Source organism: Eumetopias jubatus, unplaced genomic scaffold, assembly GCF_037043125.1.
Source record: "Eumetopias jubatus isolate StellerSeaLion01/CBP00866 unplaced genomic scaffold, mEumJub1_p1.0 scaffold_3, whole genome shotgun sequence".
Lineage (NCBI taxonomy): Eukaryota > Metazoa > Chordata > Mammalia > Carnivora > Otariidae > Eumetopias > Eumetopias jubatus.
This window is the reverse complement of record NW_028274809.1, coordinates 194,523,498-194,545,056: the sequence shown is the minus strand read 5'-3', so window position 1 is coordinate 194,545,056 and position 21,559 is coordinate 194,523,498. Positions and strand designations below refer to the sequence as shown.

Sequence of the window (21,559 nt, the reverse complement as noted above, 5' to 3'; positions counted from 1 at the left end):
AAGGCTCTAAGGTATTCAACTCTGAAAACTGGGAAGGTGATATGTGGCAACGCCATAATAACAAAAACACATTCATTATCCAGACTGCCCAAGACTGAGCTGCTCAAGAACCTGTTTTATATACATACATGTACCAATGCACAGAAATATAGTGTTTTTAAGTTCCTAGGACAAATAAAAGACTTGGCAGGGATCCAGAGGGAGCTGTGTCTGTGTCAATAAAGAGGAACCAACAGCCAAGGAAGATGTGGGCTATAAGCAAGGCTGCCCAAAAGGAACAGAGTAAAAAGGGAAGTGGCAATCAGAATGGAATAAAACAAAATAGATGTGAATAAAAAGAATCAAGAACCAGAAGAGTAGCAATATGCTACTCTTTACCTACGGAAGCTGACAGTACCTAAAATTGTTAATTTTAAAGTAATACCCAGGTATACAGATCCAAGATAGCTGGAAAGTTAACTCATGAACACACATCTTTCATATGGTAGAACCTAGTTAAATATTTCAAACATTGAGAGGTCTAAATACATATTAAGTACATGGTAAGAAAAAGCCATGACAGCTCTGAATAGAGTGACACCTGGCCTTATTCCTACAGAGGTGGGCACTATATATCTACCCATTAATCAAAGAGGAGGCTCTTCAGTTCCGGAAGGATATCTTATATTAGATGGTACAGTGCCCAGCAGTGTCCAGCATCACATATTCCCCATATCAAATTATCAACAAATATATTCTGATTACTCCCACGTATCAAAACTACAGTCTCTTAGGAAGCAAACAACCAACACCTACCCTCTCAATTAGAAACAGATTCATTTTATACCATGTAGCAAAATAAGTGCCTGAAATCCAAACATTAACAAGCCATTTGCCAGGATAAATATTAGCCCATTGTCTTCTAGGTGAGACATTGTCCATATTATTGTTCTCATTCAATGGCAAATACACTTAAGAGTTATAGATATTACATAGAATACCTCATTTCCAATTGCTTTAATTTTTTCCAAAGCATCAAGGAACCATTTTTCTGCTGTTTTCCATCTAAAATAAAGGGGAAAAGTTTGCAGATTATTCACAATTAGCAAGTATTGTAAGAAAAATGAGGTAAACTTCTGTAAATAGTTTATTAAAGTTCAAATTTAAAGGTCAGATAAATGATTAATTTTATGGCATTAACATCACAGGTGTTCAAGATTTTAGAAGATACAGTTAATTCTCATTACTCTTGGTAATTATATTCCATAAAGTCACTGTAAACACTGTTTTAGCAAATATCGAACTATGGCTCCTGGTGGAAATATAAGGTCAGGTTCCTACAAACCTGTGGTCAACTGTTCAATGTACAACCTGTTTTCCACGTGCTTCTGTTGACTGATACCTTATTTAACATACATGTTGATCCACTGACACTGAACACAGCCTGCAACAAAGCTCATCTGCAGCCCTCTTGTGCATAAGGGTCACAAACAGCATGTCATACCAGGCTTGGGGATCATTTTAAACAGTAATGTCATCAACAAAAAGCACAAAACTATGAAAAATGTGACACAAAGTAGACTGCAAAAAAAAAAAAATGCTCATTTACAGTATGAGAGCAGTAATAGGAAGGCAGAACATCATCTCCACCTCAGCTGGGAATGTGCATCTGTCTGCAACCGGGAAAGTGCTGACTCTGACTTACAAACCAATGGACTACATATTAAATCATCACTCTGTATTATTTTAAAACAGCTCCAAACTTGCTTTTATATATATTAGATTATCCAATTTTTAGAATACACACACACGCCATAAAAAACACAAAGCAATACTGATTTACTGTTTTTAAATTAATGTATAATTTAGTGCAGATTACTACAAAGAGTTTTCTCTTTATAGAGTATGACACTGAATTACTTATTCTACAAATATGCAAGGATACAGTAATGTCTCAAATGCCCAGGAAACTTCGAGACTGAGCCATTCTAATTAGTTTAATTTTCGGATTAACTGGCAACTAAACGAACATTTTTGTTTCACAATTGTGGGAAATCTTTCTCAAATACAAGACTCCAGCTCCTAATCAACAAGGAGATGATGAAGGGTTCTGCGATGCCTCCAGGCCACCCTATGGGGTGCAGTCACTTGACCATCAGCAACAACTGTCCGGTCTTGGAACTATGAGCCTGTAGCAGCCCACATCCAAGGGGACCAAAACCCATTTAGTCAAGTTTGAAGAAATCCAAGATAACACTTTGTATTTTTTTTTAACTGTCCTCCTCCTTCTCCTAAAATGGTACATATTTAAAAACGAAAATCTAATGAAGAGTCACTGAGGAGAGTAAAACCTCTAGTGACTGAGGTTTTACTTCATTTACAGAAATAAAATAGAAGGGTTTTGTGCCTTTCAGTACTTACTCTCCGTTCTGAAACGCAACCACGCCAACCTCGTGCATAACAAATGGGTCTTCTGGTGCAATACTTAGCGCTTGGCCAAAGAATCTTTCAGCCAATTTTGAGTTATTGGTCAATCCATATTCTAATCCAATGTACAGCATTGGCAAATGACACCTAAAAATATTGGAAAATTTCATATTCAACACCTAAAACTGTAATTCGGCAGAAACTAATTTATCAACTTAAATTAACCTAAGCAAAATAACTTAAACACAGCCAAAAAACAAGGTGCTTACTTTTTTTCTAATACTTCATTTACTGATATTTATTCGAGGTCTAATAGGTTTTTAGACTGTTCAGCTACCACTTCTAGGATTTATCAGCAACCTACTCAACTTTATTTTTCATCATTCTACAGTAAAAACAAAAACAAAACAAAAAAAATCTCTGAAGCAGAAGGGCAGGTGTGTGCTTCCTGTTTTCTTCCACGATGCTAAGGTCAGACCCTTAGCCTTGACTGCCTTCCCTCCTCTCCTCTTCTGATTCGGCACCGTGTGTCCTTCATGACGTGTTCAATGTCAGACCCTCAGCCTTGACTGCCTTCCCTCCTCTCCTCTTCTGATTTGGCACCATGTGTCCTTCATGACGTGTTCAATGTCAGACCCTCAGCTTTCACTGCCTTCCCTCCTCTCCTCTTCTGATTCGGCACCGTGTGTCCTTCATCACATGTTCAATGTCAGACCCTCAGCCTTGACTGCCTTCCCTCCTCTCCTCTTCTGATTTGGAACCGTGTGTCCTTCATGATGTGTTCAAGTTCCACTTCCCTTTGTGAAATGCTTCTGACTTTCTAATCTAAATGGCTCTCCCTTGTGTGGATTCCTATTATCTCAATTCCTATCAGTTCTATGCCAGAGAGTTCAGAAGTATGTTGTGTATACCCCATTTTCACATCCTCTGAAACAGTTCTAGGCACAGAGTACGTACTAACCACTTCTTAACGGAATCTTCATCTCTTGTCAGACCAGTAGTTACATTACAAGAAACAGAATATTTCTTTGAAGATGGATCTAAGAAAGTCTATACATATGTGCTTTGGTTTTAATTGAGAATCATGATTCAGATAAAAACTCTATCACCTACAGAAGGATCGTGAAGAACCCTTTAAAAGGATTTACCTATACTTCCAAAATGGCCAAATAAGGATCTCCAAAACTCTCCTCCATAAAAGCAACAAGAACACTGCCAAATTATCAAAATAAACTTTTTCAAAACTTTGGAAGTTAACCAAAGGCTTACAACAATCTGAGGAGTGTTTATTCTAAAAAAACAGCTGAAGTGTGCAAAAGACACAGGGAACAATTAGCAATCTGGGGGTGAGGGGGGAATCAGTCAATAGAAACTGTCTGGGACAAAGACCAGATGTTGGACGTAACAGACCAACACTAATAGAAATAAATAGAAAATCCTGAGTTGAAAAGTAAAATAAATTTAAAAAATTCCCTAGAAGGGTTTGACATCAGTTTGAACAGGCTGAAAAATCAGTGAACTTGAAGATAGATCAACTGAGATTACCCAGTCTAAGGAACAGAAATATAAAAGAAGAAAAATGAACAGAGCTTCAGAGACCTGTAGGATGCCACCAAGCACACCAAAATATGCATGATGAGAGCCCCAGAAAGCAAAGGGAGACAGTAAGGGGCAGAAAGATTATTTGAAACCAAAGAGTATTTGGGCCAAAAACACCCCAAAACCTCCAAGTAGGCTACTCAGAGATCCACACCTAGACAAATCACAGACCACTGAAAAAGCAACCCCCCCATCTTTAAAGGAGTGAGAAACTACAACTAATAACACACAAGAGATTCCCAATAAGATTAACACCTGACCTCTAATCAAATACCTGGAGGCCAAGAAGGCAGATGGATGACATTTAGAGTGCTGAAAGAAACAAGAGTGCCAAGCTTTTATACCCAACAAAACTATCCTTGAAAATGAAGGTGAAGTCAAGAATTTCTCAGGCAGCAAAAAGCTGAGAAATCTTGTTGCAGATTCACCTTACAAGAAATACCAAAGGAAGTCCCTCAGGCTGAAATGAAAAGGACACTAGACAGTAACTCAAATCCCACATTAAAAAAAATAACTTAGTAAAAGTAACCACAAAGATAAACATAGGACAATATAAATGTATTTTTGTTTGCAACTCTTTTCTTCTATCTGATTTAATAGATAACACAATTATAAATTTGTGTTGAGGGACTTAATGATGTTTAAGATGTAACGTGTATGATAATAGCACATCAGAGGCAGGAGGGAACAGAGCTGCACAGGGTAGTTTTATATACTACTGGAATTAACTTGCTGTGGTAGAGTAAGAAATACAGGTCTTCCCCCTTGTTCTTGATACAGAGCACCCCAAACCCTCGCAATTTCCTGAGTGATGGGAGTCTCTTTTGTTATTCATGACCCCTTTTGATCAGACCTGTTTATGCTAATGAAGGGTGGGGCTCAGCAAGAGCCTTGTGATGGGACTGGTCACCAGAAGGACCAAGTGATGAGAGGGTTGCAACTTTTACCACCACCCACTGACCTCCCAGGAAGGGAAGAGTTAGAGATTGAGCCCCATAAAAACTTTTGAACAATGAGCCTCAGAGCTTCTGGGTTGGTAAAGCACAAAGCAGTGCTGGGAGGGTGGCATGCCTGGAAAGGGGGAGAAGCTGTGGGCACCCCCACCCACATAGCTTGCCCTGTGCATCTCTTCCATCTGGCTATTCCTGAGTGTATCCTTTATAATAAGAAGCCAGAAAATGTAAGTAAAATGCCTTCCCGAGTTCAGTAGGTCATTCTAGCAAATCATCAAAGCTCAGGAGAGTCATGGGAACCTCTGATTCATAGCCAATCAGAAGTAAAAGTGGCCTGGGGCTTACCACTGGCATCTGAAGTGGGGAGGGGCAGTCTTGTGGGACTGAGAGCTTACCCTATGAAAGGTCTGCACTAAGTCTGGGTAATATCAGAACTGAATTGACTTGTAGGACCCAGCTGGTGTCCAGAGAATCAGAGAACTGGTTATTGCTGTTGGAAAGCCCCTGTGTTGGTATTAATCCAAACTAAACCATTTTAAGATGTTAACTGTAATCTCCAAGATAACCACTAAAAACAAAACAAAAAAACAGAAAACAACAAAAAAACCACAACTCAAAAAACATACTATAAGGAAAAACCAAGGAATTAAAACGTATGTTACAAAATATCTAATACAAAAGGCAGTAACAAGGAAGACCAAAAAACATGTGACATAAAACAGAGCAAAATGACAAACATAAATTCTAACTTCTCAGTAATTATATAACACAAAAATGGATTAAATTTCATCAAAAGGCAAGACATTGGCAGAATGGATAAAACCACAATCCAACTACATGTTGTCTATAAGAGACATACTTTAGATTCAAAGACACGAACAAGTTAAAAGGATGGAAAAAGACCACGCAAACAGTAACAAAGGAGAACTGGTGAGATTATACTAGTATCAGACAAAATAGCCTTACAACAAAATCTGTTACCAGAGACAATGAAGGATTCTATAATAATAAAAGGTTCAATCCATCAAGAACCGCACAACAGAGACCCAAAATACATGCAGCAAAAACAGCCAGAATTGGAGGGGAAAAGAGATAATTCACACAGAATAGTTGGGAGGCTTCAATACCCTACCTGCCATAATGGATAGAGTAATGGGCAGAAGACAAGACATGAACACTACCACCCAACCAGAACCAAGGGATTACAATGATAACACTATACCCAAAAAGAGCAGAATTCTCAAGCATACCCGGAACATGCTCTACAATAGACCATGTTAGGTCATAAAACAAGCCTCAATAACTTTGAAAGGACTCTGTTCAGGCACCTGGGTGGCTCAGTCAGTTAAGCATCTCCCTTCGGCTCAGGTCACGATCTCAGGGGCCTGGGACTGAGTCCCGCATCGGGCTCCCTGCTCAGCGGGGAGCCTGCTTCTCCCTCTCCCTCTGCCTGCTGCACCCCCTACTTGTGCACTCTGTCAAATAATAAAATCTTAAAAAAAAAAAAATGAAAGGACTATGTTCTCCAACCACAATGGAATTAAAATAGAAACCCTAACAGAAGGAAATTTGGGAAATTCATAAATATGTGGTAATTAAACAATATACTCTTACATAACCAGTGGCTCAAAGAAGAAATCATAAAGGAAATTTTAAAATATTTACACAATTTCAAACATTTATCCAAACACAGGGCAAGTTGAGAGCATGCAAAGTTGTTCTGATGGGGAAGAACTGAAAAGAACAATGCTTATCATGATGAGCTGATTTGAAATTTCAATTGGATAAAGTTTGTTAGACTGGGAAACAGTGTCACTGGTTTCGATTCTTAGGGAGAAACTAACAAACAACTAAGAACTATTCTGGGTTTGTGAGCACACAGAGGAAAAAAAAAAAGCACACTCTAGCCTGCGCTCATAAGAAACAACCCACGGTAAATTATGGAGATTTTTTTCCTGCCAATTTATCAGACTGATAGATTAGGGGTCCAGGTAGACATGGGAACCAAGCTTCAGCACAGCACTGGATAAAGTCTCACACATCTTGGTGGATAAACTGAAGAATCCTGAACTGGGTATCAAGGACCATTTAGATGAATCAATAACTGGATGAACAATTTTAACCTGGAGGATTATTTTTTTTTTTAAAGATTTTATTTATTTGAGGGGGGGAGAGGGGCAGAGGAAGAGGGAGGAGCAGACTCCCCACTGAGCAGGGAGCCTCAACGCGGGGCTCAATCCCAGGACCCTGAGATCATGAGCCGAAGTCAGATGCTTCACCAACTGAGCCACCCAGGCACCTCTGGAAGATTGTTTCTGTTAGTATTAGGACTGAATTTATATGTCCCCTGCCTCGACCAAATTCATCTTAAGCCTTACCCCATTGTGACTACATATGGAGAAGGCCTGTGCGGAAATAATAAAGGTTAAATGAAGTCCTAAGGGTGGGGAATGACACAGCAGGGCTGGTGCCCCTGTGAAAGGAAGAGACCAGAGCTCTCTCCCTGCCACATGAGGACACAGTAAGAAGGTGGCCATCTGCAAGTCAGGAAGCGCACCCTCACCAGGGACCAAATGGGCCAGCACTTTGACCAACGGCTTCCCAGCCTCTCTGGAGCTGTGAGAAAATACATGTTCATTCTTCAAATCACCCAGTCTATTGCACTTTGTTTAAGGCAATCTGAAGAGACTAATGCAGTTAGGGAGCTATTTCCTTTACAATATGTGCATGGATAACAAGTTAGATATAAAAGTCATATACACCACATCTAATAGAACTGAAAAAATCAGGGGATCATTAATAATTTAGATGCAGAACTGGGCGCCAAAATAAGTCTGATAGTCTGAAAAGGGTTCAACCTAACGAGAGAACATTCAGTGCAAATGAACATACGATCCCACTCCTGAATACTATAAGCAAACAAATCAAGGTACCTAACTTATACTGACTGCTCTCTGCACATCAGGTATCGTTCAAAGTCTGTAATTGGTATTGTCTCAATTACTCCCAGGAGTACTTCGAGGAATAAGTACCGCGATTACACCTATTTTTCAAGGGGGTACCTACTTTGCCAAGCTCATCAGGCAGTCTGACCTACTGCACTCCTACTACCTCTCCAGAGACGGAGGTGGCCCACCTAAGAGAACACTGAATAGCAGGCCTAGGGCTAGGGTTAGGGGAGTCCAAAGAGAGTGGACAAGAATAACAGCAATACTTAATATCAATATACCTAACATTGACATAAATCTAGAACCCTGGCAAATACAGTCCAGTAAGCCCACAGCAAATACCTTTTGGACTTAAATAGGATATAAATAACAATTTGCATGTGAATACTTTCATTCTTGCATGAGCGTGTGAGAAGGAGCTTCTATCCTCATCTCTTCCCGCAGTTTAATTTCCTAGTTCCCTCTGTATTGGTTAAGGTGAACTGCTAGACAAAATCACTACACCAGCCTCTCTTTCCCTCAATTTCCACAGTTATTTTACAATCATAAGCTACTAACAAGACACAAGTTAAGATATTTTTGTTTAGTTCAGCACCAAATGGCGGTGGCAGTAATAACGGAATCGTCATTTTGTGGGCAAAAGCAATCCTTCGTGGATTTTACCGCGTGCTCTGCCATACCCTTTCATCAGCTGTGCGGCCGTGAAGTAGGCAGCCATGGCCTGGTCGTGCTCACTCTCCACTGCAAACGAGTGCCCGTATGCTACCCACGCAGGCCCGTAAGTCTTCTCAAGTGTTGTTGCTTTGCTGAAACAAGAGATGTCATTCTAGTCATATATGCATTCTTAAATTATTAATCTTATATAAGCTGATGGCTTCCAGGATATTAGAATAAATGAGCTCTCAACACATTAAATACTTAAACAACAATTGTGTTAATTCATTTGAAATAAAACAATGCTTAGTAGTATAAGCAAAATTTTAAGAGAGGTCCACGGCTTTTTAGGTACAATAACCCACTGGCATCCTGTACAGAACTTAAAAATATTACTTAATCCAGGAGCTTTGTTTCATAATGGTGGTGGCAGCAACCATTTAATGAGGCACCACGTCAGAGGCCTTATATGCATCACCTAATCCTAGTAACTTGCAAGATAAATTATTATATATATATATTTTTTAAAGATTGTACTTATTTATTTGAGAGAGAGAGAATGAGAGATAGAGAGCACATGAGAGAGGGAAGAGGGTCAGAGGGAGAAGCAGACTCCCCGCTGAGCAGGGAGCCCGATGTGGGACTCGATGTGGGACTCGATCCCGGGACTCCAGGATCATGACCTGAGCCGAAGGCAGTCGCTTAAACAACTGAGCCACCCAGGCGCCTCCTAAATTATTATATTTTAAAGATAAGGATACTAAGCCTGGGAAGATGAAGTGACATCCCATGGATGGTGGTTAAGAGAGTCACCCTGGTTCTGCAGACTGGGCTGCACGGTCTCAAACAGCTGTAAGTAATCCCCAGTCAGAGACACACTGGTGACCCAGACCACAAAACATGGAAAACATAAAGGATGAGATTCCCATTTCCCAGCATTTTCTTTTCTTTTTTTTTAAAAGACTTTATTTATTTAACAGAGAGAGAGACAGCGAGAGCAGGAACACAAGCAGGGGGAGTGGGAGAGGGAGAAGCAGGCTTCCCGCTGAGCAGGGAGCCCGATGCGGGGCTCGATCCCAGGACCCTGGGATCACGACCTGAGCTGAAGGCAGACGCTCAACGACTGAGCCACTCAGGTGCCCCCAGCATTTTATTTTCTATGCTTTCTATTACTCAAATGTTCCTTGTTTCATGTGGAATCCGTCACTTAATCAGAGCAGCATACATTCCTACTCCACGAAAAAGCACAAGTAAGTTCTAAAATGCATAACGCTCAACTAACCAGAGAACTCCTATTTTTTTCCTAGTGAAAGATCCTTACATATCATCCTCCTAGTTTTCCTAACAAGCCTGGGATACAAATATTGGATCATTCCCATTTTTTAAGAAGAGAGGTCAGAGAAATTAACTTTCCCAAGGAATTACAGCTAGTAAGTGGCAGGACTTGCATTAGAATTCAAATTTGGGTCCAAAGTTTATACACTTTCCCTTACAGCCATTTTCTATTTTGTTCACATGGAAGAAATCAGTTATTTTAATATTTTAAATCTCTAGTAATTCTTCCCACACTAGCCATTTTTCTGTACTTGAATAATTGAATAATACTGGCTAAGGAGCTTGACTGGGCTGCACGGAGTTCCTTAAGCTAAGACCATAGCAGATCTTTATATAAACCAGTTCACTATGCCAAGAATTCTGTTCTACAGTCACATTTAGTGATCCTAATCTCAGGTGGTTTCACGTAATTTTACAACTGTTAACAAAAAACGTCCTAAAAGGTTAATAGTATCTCCGTAAATGAAAAACAGGTTTCAAATTACATTATTATGTTTCATACTTCTCATTTATAAATAGAATTTAAATATATCATAAGTTCTTAAAAAAGGTACATTAATTGATACAACTGAACTGAATGTGCTAAACAAATCATTCTTTCATACTGCTTTTAAATTACTACTGTATTAAAAAGGATGAAGAAGAAATCATTTCCTATAGGCTTATTACAAAGGGAGAAAGACAACAGATTCATACCTGAGATATCTTCTGGCATGTTCATTTTTATGACCAACCATGAGATAGTAGCATCCCACTGCAAACCAAGACACCTACAAAGTTCAAAATTTATTGTGACCAAAGATGCTTAACTTGGAACTGGAAATCTCTAACATATTAGGCCAGAGAGTGGACTAGATGTCCCATTACATGTTCTAGCTCAAGTTATTCTAGTTCAAGTTAGAAACTTCTCTGAGACAGGCTATTAAGTCCTAGATGAAAAAGAACAGGTTCTTCCTCAGTGTGCTTTCAACAATGTCCCTGCAACATTCAATAGAATATGAGGCTCCTAAACACTTAGTTCAAATGCCAGCCTGCATCGTGTCTTCCCCGGCTTGACCCTGGCTCTAGCAGGTACTAACCAGGATCGACCTCATTAGCTGACTTCTCTTGCACTGGTTTTGCCTCTTTCTAAATTATTTTCACACTAGCCTAGGGTACAGATTCTTGTGTGAGCCTTAGGCCTTGATCCCTGACTTCTGTCTCTAAAGAAGGTTCCTGATTCCAGTTTCCATTTCTGGGTCCTGGCTGTGATCCACAGCAGTGTGGGAGACACAAGGATTCAATCACTACACAGTTCAGTAAGGTATCTTATACATGCAACATGAAAAAGCATTATTCCCAAGAGGTGAGAGTATGACTTTCACTTTTAACATTTTTCAGTATGTCAAGTATTCTAAAATAAGCATATATAATTTCTATAACCAGAAAAAAAGGATTTTTGTCTTAAGCTATTGTTTGAAGATACTTTAAAAAAGAAAAAAAAACCTTCATGGACTGAAAAACTTAACACTGCTTCTAATTATCATAGCACTAGGAGGTTCTCCTCCAACACCTTGAAATAAAACATTATTTGCTTGAACTTAAATATAAGCTACTATGTAAACACCAGTTACTTTTTTAAGGTTCAGAAAAAAAAAACACAAAAACAAAAACAAAAAAAAACACCCTAGGAAAAAAAGGCATACATTTACTTACAGGATTACTAGGATATAGATCCACCAACTTATGAGAAAGATAGAAAAGTTCTACATTAGAGAAAAAGGAAAAAAAAAAACAATTATATACAATGAATTTTAAGATATGACTTTCTTCCAATTACAACTCTTCACAATCACATAATTTTGTTCTCACAGTAATTTCATAATTTTCTTTCTACCTAAGGAAATATACAAGCTGCACAGGGCAGTTGCTACAGCTGTTTCATTCACCTCCCCCGCCCCCACTCCTGACCCCGTAAGTGGGTGCTGAGTGCTCCTAAGTGGCTGGAAAACCGGAGGAGCGGCACATGACACAACATGTCATGGTGCTTAAGAAGTAATGTCACAGCTCTTCACCTATCTTAAAAACTGATGTCTCCGACTCCATGGGCTTATTATGGACCATCTTAACCACCCACAACCAATCTGAGTAACCAAACTTCCAAGTTTATCAAATCAGCAAGATGATTTCTTCTTGAGTAAATCATGTGGAAGTCCTAACACGCCCTGATGACGTTTCCTACGTGCAGACTTGGACTCATCAGACCAGGACAGCCAGAGTGACTGCATCCGCAACAAGCTCCGGGAGATGTGATGCTGCTGGCCCGCAGACCATATTTTGGGCAGCAGGGGTTTGGAACTGGAGTGTCTGGCTTTTTAAACTCCTGACAGAGTTCACTATTCAGTTTGAAAGATTTAAGGGCAAATATCATCCAAACATAACTGAATGTTTCTTCAGTGTTAAAATACGAAAAGCACAAGCAAAAAAAACTATCCCCCTCCAGTTACTAAACAGTTACTGCCTGCTGTCTTATCAATTTTCTTATGGATTCTACAAAAAAAGGAAAAACAGAAAAACTGACCCTCAGTACTCTAAGGTTATGTAACCTAAATCACAAACTACATTTGAGAAAAGGAGGCAGGGATAAAGAAACAGTGTTCTGGTGACATAACAGAATTGACCCTCAGTCATTTGGATAAGCCTTTCTTACCCTAGCTATTACTTTTATTGGAGAATTCCATTATGTTGTCACCTGCAATCTCAATAATCCAGAATTTAGGAGACAAAATTTCCAGAGTTACAGAAATTTTTTTTGCCTTAAAATTATTATTATTTCTTTAGGGGCAGCCGGGTGGCTCAGTCGTTAAGCATCTGCCTTCGGCTCAGGTCATGATCCCAGGGTCCTGGGTTCGAGCCCCACATCGGGCTCCCTGCTTCGGTAGTAAGCCTGCTTCTCCCTCTCCCGCTCCCCCTGCTTGTGTTCCCTCTCTCACTGTGTGTGTCTCTCTGTCCAATAAATAAGGATTTTATTTATTTATTTGCCAGAGAGAGAAAGTCCATGCACAAGCAGGGGGAGCAGCAGGAAGAGGGAGAAGCAGGCTCCCCAACGCAGGGCTTAATCCCAGGACCCTGGGATCATGACCTGAGCCAAAGGCAGACGCTTAACCGACTGAGCCACCCAGGCGCCCCTCAACAATTATTATTTAATTTTTGTTTTAAGTAGGCTCCACACCCAGCGTGGAGCCCAACACAGGGCCTGAACTCACAACCCTGAGATCAAGAGCTGAGTCAAGAGTTGGATGCTCAACCAACTGAGCCACCCAGGTGCCCCAACAATTATTATTTTAATTAAAAAAAAATTTTTACCATTTGCTTTATTCAGCTCCACAAGTGTCCCTATATGTACAGGTAAACAGTTTGCATGGAAAGGATCTTTCTCCATTACTCTGAAAGTCAAAGCAACACATTTACTACACCAGCAACAGTATATAACAGAACATAACTCATTAAAATTAGATATGTCTAAATACTCATTACAGCATTATGTAAAATACTGTGGGTTACGATACTTCTTCACTTTCTAATTCATCTTCAGGTTGGCACAGTTAAGGTAATGATTGTCTTATAAATGAAAGGGAAAATTCTGGTTTATTTGTTAGGAATAAAAAACACTATCACACATATTTATTTCAAATCAATAGAACTATAACACATAAAATAAGGAATCCATTTATTTAGAAGGATTAAAAACAATATGAAATATTAAACAGATCATAAGCATTTGTCAATTAAAATTTTTGTGCAATCAAGGATTTTAAGGAACCCCAAAGATCTGTTAAAAATAGCACATGTGCTCACTTCAACAGCACCTACATTAAAAACAGCCTATGTAATTTAGCTAAGAGACAAGTTCGAATAGTGTGCACTTGAAAACTAGTATAGGAGATGGCCTGGCTAGTTAGTGAGCCTGACTGAGCACCCAGTATCTAGAGGATTTTACCAGTTCCTACTTTAACAAAGAATGGATTTTGTAAGACTACATGTCAGAATTATATTTTCGAACTTGCAAATTATAAAAGACAGATGAGGGGCATGTCTATTCCCAAGGTAATGGAATAAAGCAACAGTGTGCATAAACCTGTCTGTAAACTTTTAAGACAAGAGTAACCTCTCTAGTACTCTGCAAAAGGTAAAAGCAACTTAAATTATCACCAATTAGTTCAAGATTACTCAAAAAGCAGTCCCACACCCTTCTTAGGTAAAATGGGACTGGACTCTATGCTCCTACACAGAAATGAGTAGATATACTTACACAGAAGTAAGCTTGTAGCACATTTTAAAATCACAGTTATAATAATGTCTTTCAGCTAAAGACACTACCACATCCAGATTCTCTTGCAAACCATCTACAGACTCGGGGAGGACAGTTTCACTAGGTTTATTATACTGCAACAGAGAAAGGTAAACATGAACTCAGGGAGCAGCACAAATCAAAGTGGCAGACTCGATCTGGTCCAAGGGCTCGGGTTTGCACAGGGCAGGTGTGAGCCTCCAGAAGCTCTAACTTCCTGTCTCATCTGTCCTCCTCTCAATTAGCTCAACTCTCAGTTTTATCACGGAATTCCAGGAAGAAGTATTTTACAAATTACAAGCTCAGAAAGCATAAGAAAAAATCCTCATTTTCATACAACATCATCCCATTTATGTGACAGTTCAATCTTTTAGTATAAAAGGATTTCCTAGGACAAAGACATGTTTTTGGAAGCTTTTTTAGGAATCCTATCATATATTTTAAGTAATCAATTTTTTTCTTGCAAATGTGCTAAATTAATAAAAATTAACTTAAAATTTTACTAGTAACAGAGGCCAAATTTAGTGAAATATTTACATAAAGCAAATGCTATGTTTTTACTTACCTTTTTTAATTTGTTCTCAAAGAGAAAGCGTAGCAATTCCTGTTCTTCAGTACAGAGCTTGCTAAGAGGTAGTGACTCAAGAAGTTCTTTTTCTTAAAAATGTTAAGAAAAAAGAATATCCTCACAATATTTATGGGGGAAAAGACATCAGCAATAAAAAGTATTCTTCTATAATTCTTGGTCTAAATAAATCAAACTCAGAAGAGAAAATAACAAGATCAAAATGTACTAGAAAAACTAAGACAGTGGTTCCAGACCCAGGTGATGAGAACTACCTGGAGGGCTGAGCCATGAAGCCTTTTAGGCAACGCTGGTCATCACCAGATGCAAGGAACTAACTGGCAGGTTTCCCAATCTCACTCTGTGTGGACAATTCTAACATGATGGCTGTCCTAAGCACCACAGGATGGTCAGCAGGATCTCCGATCTCTATCCACTAAATGCCAGTAGCAGGCTCGCAGTCCCATGCCCAATTTGTAAAAATCAAAAATGTCCGTAGGGGGCAAAATCAACCTGGCTGAGAACCACTGCACTAGGGCTAAACTATGCTTGAACCCCATTAATACAACATCTCTACTTTCTCTCCGTTTCTTGCATGAATCCCCCTCACATTACAGCTCACATACTAGGTCTATGGTTCTGAGCCCTAGTTGTACCTTAGGGTCATGTGAGAGCTTTAAAACATCTGATGCCAGGGCCCCACCACCAGATTCTGTTCCACTTGTCTGGAGTTGGGAGCTGCACACTGATGTTTTTAAAGCCCCTCAGGGCTTTGAGCTGCAGCCAGGTTGGGCGCCTCTGAATCTGATCCTGAGAACTCAGTTTATACTACCTTAAGTCACTTCTCCAAAAGATGGTCTCATCACATCAAAACCCCTAAAGATTCTGATAGCAAGGGGCACTGTACATTACTGTCCTTCGCAATGTGCTCCACATTTGAAGACACTAAGGAAGTGAATAGGTCTATTTAAACCTGCACATACTCTGCTCGATTCTACAGATTTCAGAGGAAAAAAATCCCAAACAATATTAATTGTGCTAAACATGAAAACACCTGAGTTCCAAACCTTCTTGGGCTGTCAACATGTGATGCGATGTTAAAAGATCAAATGCTTCAAAACAGTAGGCATCGAGCTTCAAAGCTTCTTTGTAGCTATAGGTAGCTAGAGCTCGGTTATCCAGGGCATCGTATATCTTCCCTCGTAGGAGACAAATAGAACTCTTTATCTGTTGGAAAAATGATGAGTCACACACTAAATCAATACTTCTAAACTTAACTTTTGATCAAGAATCATATATTATCTGGGGCACCTGGGTGGCTCAGTCGCTTAAGCGTCTGCCTTTAGCTCAGGTCATGATCCTGGAGTCCCAGGATCGAGTCCCACATCGGGCTCCCCGCTCAGTGGAGAGCCTGCTTCCCCCTCTGACCCTCCCCACTCTCGTGCTTTCTCTCTCTTGCAAATAAATAAATGAAATCTTAAAAAAAAAAGGAATTATATATTATATGAAGACTGAGACTCTTCTTAACATCTAAAAGGATTTGTTCCATCCCAACTGTCAGATGGTATAAATTAACAGAAACAGGAAAGCAAAGTAATACTTCTCTAATCTATCTCTCCTAGGCTCTTCTCATTTCAACAATCTTTATAGAGCATGTGTCACTACTACTTTGTTCCTTATCTATTCTGTTTCAAAGAGGGTAATGATTTAGATAGCAAACAGCATACAAATATTAAATCTCAGTTTGACAGGCAGATCTCAATGAAAGGATCTTAATTAATATTGGAAAATGCAGCAACATAGCACAATGGTCATGGATTTGTAGGACTGGACAGATCTGAGTTCAAATCCCAGCTCTAATGCTTACTAGTAACCCCAGACAAGTTTCCTTCCCTTATCTAACTTACAAGGCCCTGAGAACTGGCGGTGATAGTTCTCTGCATAGCTAGTACACGTTAAGGTGTTCACACAGTCGCCACCGCACTACTACCATTAACAAGAGGATAGAGTAATCCAACTTATATTCCAGAATCTGACCCTCAAGAAACATGTAACTAAACTTATAGATGATCCAGAGACAGGCAGCTAAAACAGGTAAAGGGCAAAGAAAATTCATCAGAAAATCCAAACTTAAAAATATGAGAGGATATAACAAGCGAATCTTAGACCTATTCAGTACCCTATGACTTGTAAAAAAAAAAAAAAAAGTAATTTCATAAAATAATAACATATTACAAATAAATCATGCATTTCTTAGTGGGTACATTAATGGATAAGCAGCCCAAATATAATAATGGTAACACCAAGCTCCCTCATAAACACCTTTCTTAGCAGAAAAACGAATGTGCTTCTTAGCACATAAATAACAAGGCTGTTAAAAAAAAAAGAAAAAAAGAACAGTCCAGATTAGTAATCTGTGAATATTATGTGACATTATATAATCTCTGCCAACAAGGAACTTGTAATTTCAGGCAGATATGAAGTATACAAACTGAAATATCAAAATGACATAAATAGTTAACACCAACCACTCCCTGGAAAGAAGCAAACTAAGGTAATCAAGGTTTCACGGAGTAGGTGTTGCAACACAGTAAGATGGGGAAATGTTACTCCACCTGCAGGAGTAGTTTAAGGTGTCAAATAGGAGAAGAAAGATCTCAAGTCAGCCTATTTCAGATTCAAGCATATGAGGACATAACTACAACTTCCAACTAAGGACTCAGAAATGTCTTGGAATCTTTTTGTGTTTCAGTGGCAAGTAAGTTGGGAACCAAACTGTTCTAACATGTTTATACTCAAATAAAAGGTGATTTATGTTTGCCATGTCATGGGAGCATGCTTACTACAGCATGACTTACCGAAGACTGTGACATTTCCCAGTCACTGGAGGGGTCTTTCAAGCCACTTTCATCCTTCAAGTATTTCTCAAATAACCTTTTGTTGATTGGCTCCTCCATATCAAGAATATCAAGAGCCTGCTGATGCTCTTTTGCAGCATACTGTGTAAAAACCAGAAATACTGTTCATCACCCATGACTTCTAACACCAGATATACACACAAGTACTGTAGATTTTAAAAGGGTAATAAAATATCATACTCACTCATTACCTAAACTTAAAATGTAGAGTTTAAAATTTTAAATTCTAAAGCAGAATCTTCAGGCATGGTCAGATTCCAGTAAATGGAGAATCAATATTTTATAGCAAACAATACTAAAGAAAAGACCATTTCCTCATGAAATACTTTCCTAATCTGCCAAGCTCGATCACCAGAATCCTTACACATATGTAAGGGATGTATAACATTCACATAATTAAACTTTTACCAGAGAAAACTGAAACTGAGAGCATACTTACATGGCATCTAGCTGCAAGGTAGCGACATGCTTCATATAGCTAGGAAAGAAATTATTAAAAAAGAGATCAAGACAATATATACCCTCATTCTAAAAGTAAACTATAAGCATAAAATGAAGAAAGCTACTTTCATAATTTGTCCTTTTACTCTTGCAGAAAACCCAAATCCAGTCTTTTTAATTCATACTCATCTTGGATCTACTGTTTACTAGACACCAAGGATTCAAAAAAGAGTAAGGAGGGGCGCCCGAGTGGCTCAGTTGGTTAAGTGTCTGCCTTCCGCTCAGGTCATGATCCCAGGGTCCTAGGATTGAGTCCTGCATCAGGCGTCCTGCTCAGCTGGGAGGCTGCTTCTCCCTCTGCCCCACACCGCCCCACCCCCACTCATGCTTGTGCACACCACTCTCTCCTCTCTGAAATAAAATCCTTTTTAAAAAAGGTACAATAAAAAAATAAAATGGTTAAAAAAAAAAAGGAGTAAGGATCTGCCCTCAAGGAGGTTATGGCAGGAAAACAAACACAGCACTGTGTAAGACATAAACTACATAAACTCTGAAAGAAGAACATGAGAAATACTGGCCAGTTAAAGAAAACATGTGCAAGGGAGAGAAAAGTGAGAGGTTGGCCAGCATTCCAGACACTGAACATGAACAGCTACCACATGTCCAAGGGACTGCAAGTAGTCAGCATGACTAAGGTGTGTGTAACATGTACTGGTGGTGGTGCTGGGTTCCACATAGACTGCAGAGAAATCATAGAGGAACTTTGGTGTCTATTGATGCATCTGATTTTACCCTGTAGGTTATGGGAGATCACTGAGTGACACTGTGAGTGCTATCATCAGGCCTGTGTTTGGGAAGATTACCCTTGTGATTGTTTGTTTGTTTATTATTTATTTATTTAAGATGTTATTTATTTATTTGACAGAGACAGAGCGAGAGAGGGAACACAAGCAGGGGGAGTGGGAGAGGGAGAAGCAGGCTTCCCGCAGAGCAGGGAGCCCGATGCAGGGCTCCATCCCAGAACCCTGGGATCATGACATGAGCCGAAGGCAGACACCAAACGACTAAGCCACCCAGGCGCCCCTACCCTTGTGATAGTTTAAAAGACAGTTAAAAAGAGAGGGAAAGTAGAATGGGAAAGATGTTACTAGAGAAAAGAGACAAAAGGCTAAAACAAAACAAATTAAAGACCTGACACGTATGAGCAGTAATGAGATGGAAAGGAAGATCCATTATTTGAGTTATTTAGAAAACAGAATTTTCAAAACTTAGTGACTAGATTGGGGGGGCAAAAGTGACTGAGATTAGGAATAAGAAAATTTCTCTTTACATTCAATAACAAAAACTGAATCCTTCTAAATAATTTTGACATTTAATCCAATAACAATTTAAAAAGCTTTGGGAACATTTAAGTTCACACAAACACTTACTTTGTCCAGTTTTCGTGACCGAAGTGCATGAGCTGCTCTATGATATTGTGCTGTTAGGTACAGACACTGAGCCAACCAATAAATGTCCTGGGGTTCCTCTGGAAGGAAAAAACACACATAATGGTCTGAGGTACAAGGAAAAATAGAAAGGTTTTTAAAATACAGAAATCAGAAAAAAAATTAGAAGTTGTCACTTACCATGAGAGAGTGAAGCTACTTTATCTGCCCAAAATAGAGCACTTTGATACTGTTGCTATATTTGGGGGGAAAAAAAGTAACTGCTGTTATTTCAATAGTTTTAAATAGATACCTAATATTATTAGAACGCTATATAGTAAACCATCTTAATATAATAATTGTTAACATGTTGCAGGGGTCTACCAATCATACCTCCATTCTTACATCTCAGCTAGGTGAGTTTTGGTTCAGTGGTACAATAAAACATGGTTGTAAGATCTTTGATATATACAGTTCTCAAGAAGGTAGGATTTCTTTTTAAACTTATACACTGGAAAAATGCTATCAGCAGGTACCTAAAACACTAGAAAATTAAACAATTCTTTTGCAGTATCTCATTAGCAGTGGTTCTCAGATCTTGAATGAATGCAACTAGGAACTCTGTTGCCCGTCAATCTGGGAAGAGGAATGCTTAGGGAATGGTTACAAATCTGCTTGCTCTAAGTGCCCAAAGGGTGGAAACCAGGCCTGTCCCATTCCTCACTAGTCCCCAGGGCCAAAGAGAAAGCGCTCAGGGGCATCTGTTCCGTTCAAATGACTTACTAAAATACAACCCTCCAATGTACTGCAGGCATCTGGCAGCATCATTTCACATCCATTCTGAACATTTCATATCGAATATGCTTTTCCCTCCCCTTCTTGGTTTCCAACTTATTTGGAGAGTATAAGCTTTACAAAAACTAAGTGACCTTGCTGATTCTAGAGTCATTTCTTCAACACGACTGTTGATTCAAAGGCAGCGCAGATATAGTTAACATGACTTTAAAAGTACTGACTCGACAAAACACGATTATCTATCTTTTCTTAAGTTCTGCCAAAAAGAATTACAACTACACTTCTTAAACACTTTCTGTCAACTAGCTAAACTCAAAGGCCACCCTACAACTTTCCTCCCGCAGCAACCCTCCCACTTCCACTGAGCACCCACTCTGCGCCCAGCAGTTAGGCGGCTGCAGAGCCGGGTCCCGAGCACGTGTGAGGCTCGCGGGGCGCCTAGGTGGTGTCCACTCCAGCGTTTCTCATCCTCCCAGCGGCACGCAGCGCTGGGGCGGGGGGGGAGGGGGCTTCCCCCTTCCCTTCGGGGGCTTTACCCTGGGCGAAGGCCCAGGCCCGGCCGGACCAAGCGCCACCAAGACCGCGACGACAGTCTCCCCCGCGGGCCAGCGCTCGGAGCGGGCTTGCCTCCCGCGCCCGGGAGCCCGCGCTCCCCGGGTCGGGTCGCCCACCTGGTCCAGGTACTGTCGGACGCGCTTCCGCAGCCGCTCCAGGTTCATGGCCGCGCGGCCGACGAGTCCGACCGGGCGGCGTCCGCAGCCACGGCGCGAGCCCTCCTTCCCGCTGCTCGCTGGGCCCACCCGGAGCCCGCGCCGCAGCCGCCCGCACCCGGCCCGACTCCGCCCAGCCCCGCGCACCACCCGGAACCTTCCGCTCCGGGCCAGACCCCGCCCCGGAAGTCCTCCGCAAACAAGTCCCCTCCGGCGCCAGAACCCGGGGTTGTGCCGTTGGTTCCGAGGCGTTCCCTTGGCCCTCGGCTTGCCGGCGGTCTGGGGACCGTGGACGCTTTTCCCTCCCACTCAAGGTCCCCGGTCGCGCGGCGCGTCGTTGTGTCCGTGCGCCGTTCACTCATATACTGGTCCGGGGGTGGGGGGGCGTAGGCGACGCCGCCGGCCTCCGAGGGCTGAGGCCGGGTCCCGGCGCGCCGCGGGGGTCGCCACGTGTCCCCGTGACGCTGTCTTGCGGCAG

The 21,559-nt window shown here is 40.6% G+C and overlaps 1 protein-coding gene across 6 annotated transcripts in view; it reads right to left on the bottom strand.

Moving 5' to 3' along the window:
• The window catches only part of CDC16 (cell division cycle 16), a 29,914-nt gene extending 8,578 nt beyond the window's left edge, over positions 1-21,336 (bottom strand). Inside the window, exons 1-14 of one of the 6 annotated variants that reach the window (XM_088021924.1) lie at positions 21,043-21,336; positions 19,778-19,832; positions 19,580-19,704; positions 18,148-18,186; positions 17,649-17,789; positions 15,858-16,017; positions 14,791-14,882; positions 14,187-14,320; positions 13,241-13,320; positions 11,591-11,640; positions 10,592-10,665; positions 8,587-8,712; positions 2,401-2,553; positions 981-1,044 (exon numbers count right to left, since the gene is read on the bottom strand). In XM_088021924.1, the coding sequence (XP_087878050.1) occupies positions 981-1,044; positions 2,401-2,553; positions 8,587-8,712; positions 10,592-10,665; positions 11,591-11,640; positions 13,241-13,320; positions 14,187-14,320; positions 14,791-14,882; positions 15,858-16,017; positions 17,649-17,789; positions 18,148-18,186; positions 19,580-19,704; positions 19,778-19,832; positions 21,043-21,090 (1,341 nt within the window). In that variant the 5' untranslated portion in view covers positions 21,091-21,336. The remainder of the gene's footprint in view (positions 1-980; positions 1,045-2,400; positions 2,554-8,586; positions 8,713-10,591; positions 10,666-11,590; positions 11,641-13,240; positions 13,321-14,186; positions 14,321-14,790; positions 14,883-15,857; positions 16,018-17,648; positions 17,790-18,147; positions 18,187-19,579; positions 19,705-19,777; positions 19,833-21,042) is intronic. The other 5 variants (XM_028087314.2, XM_028087315.2, XM_088021923.1 and 2 more) reach the window with 5 other exon arrangements.
• Between the last annotated feature and the right edge of the window lie 223 nt (positions 21,337-21,559).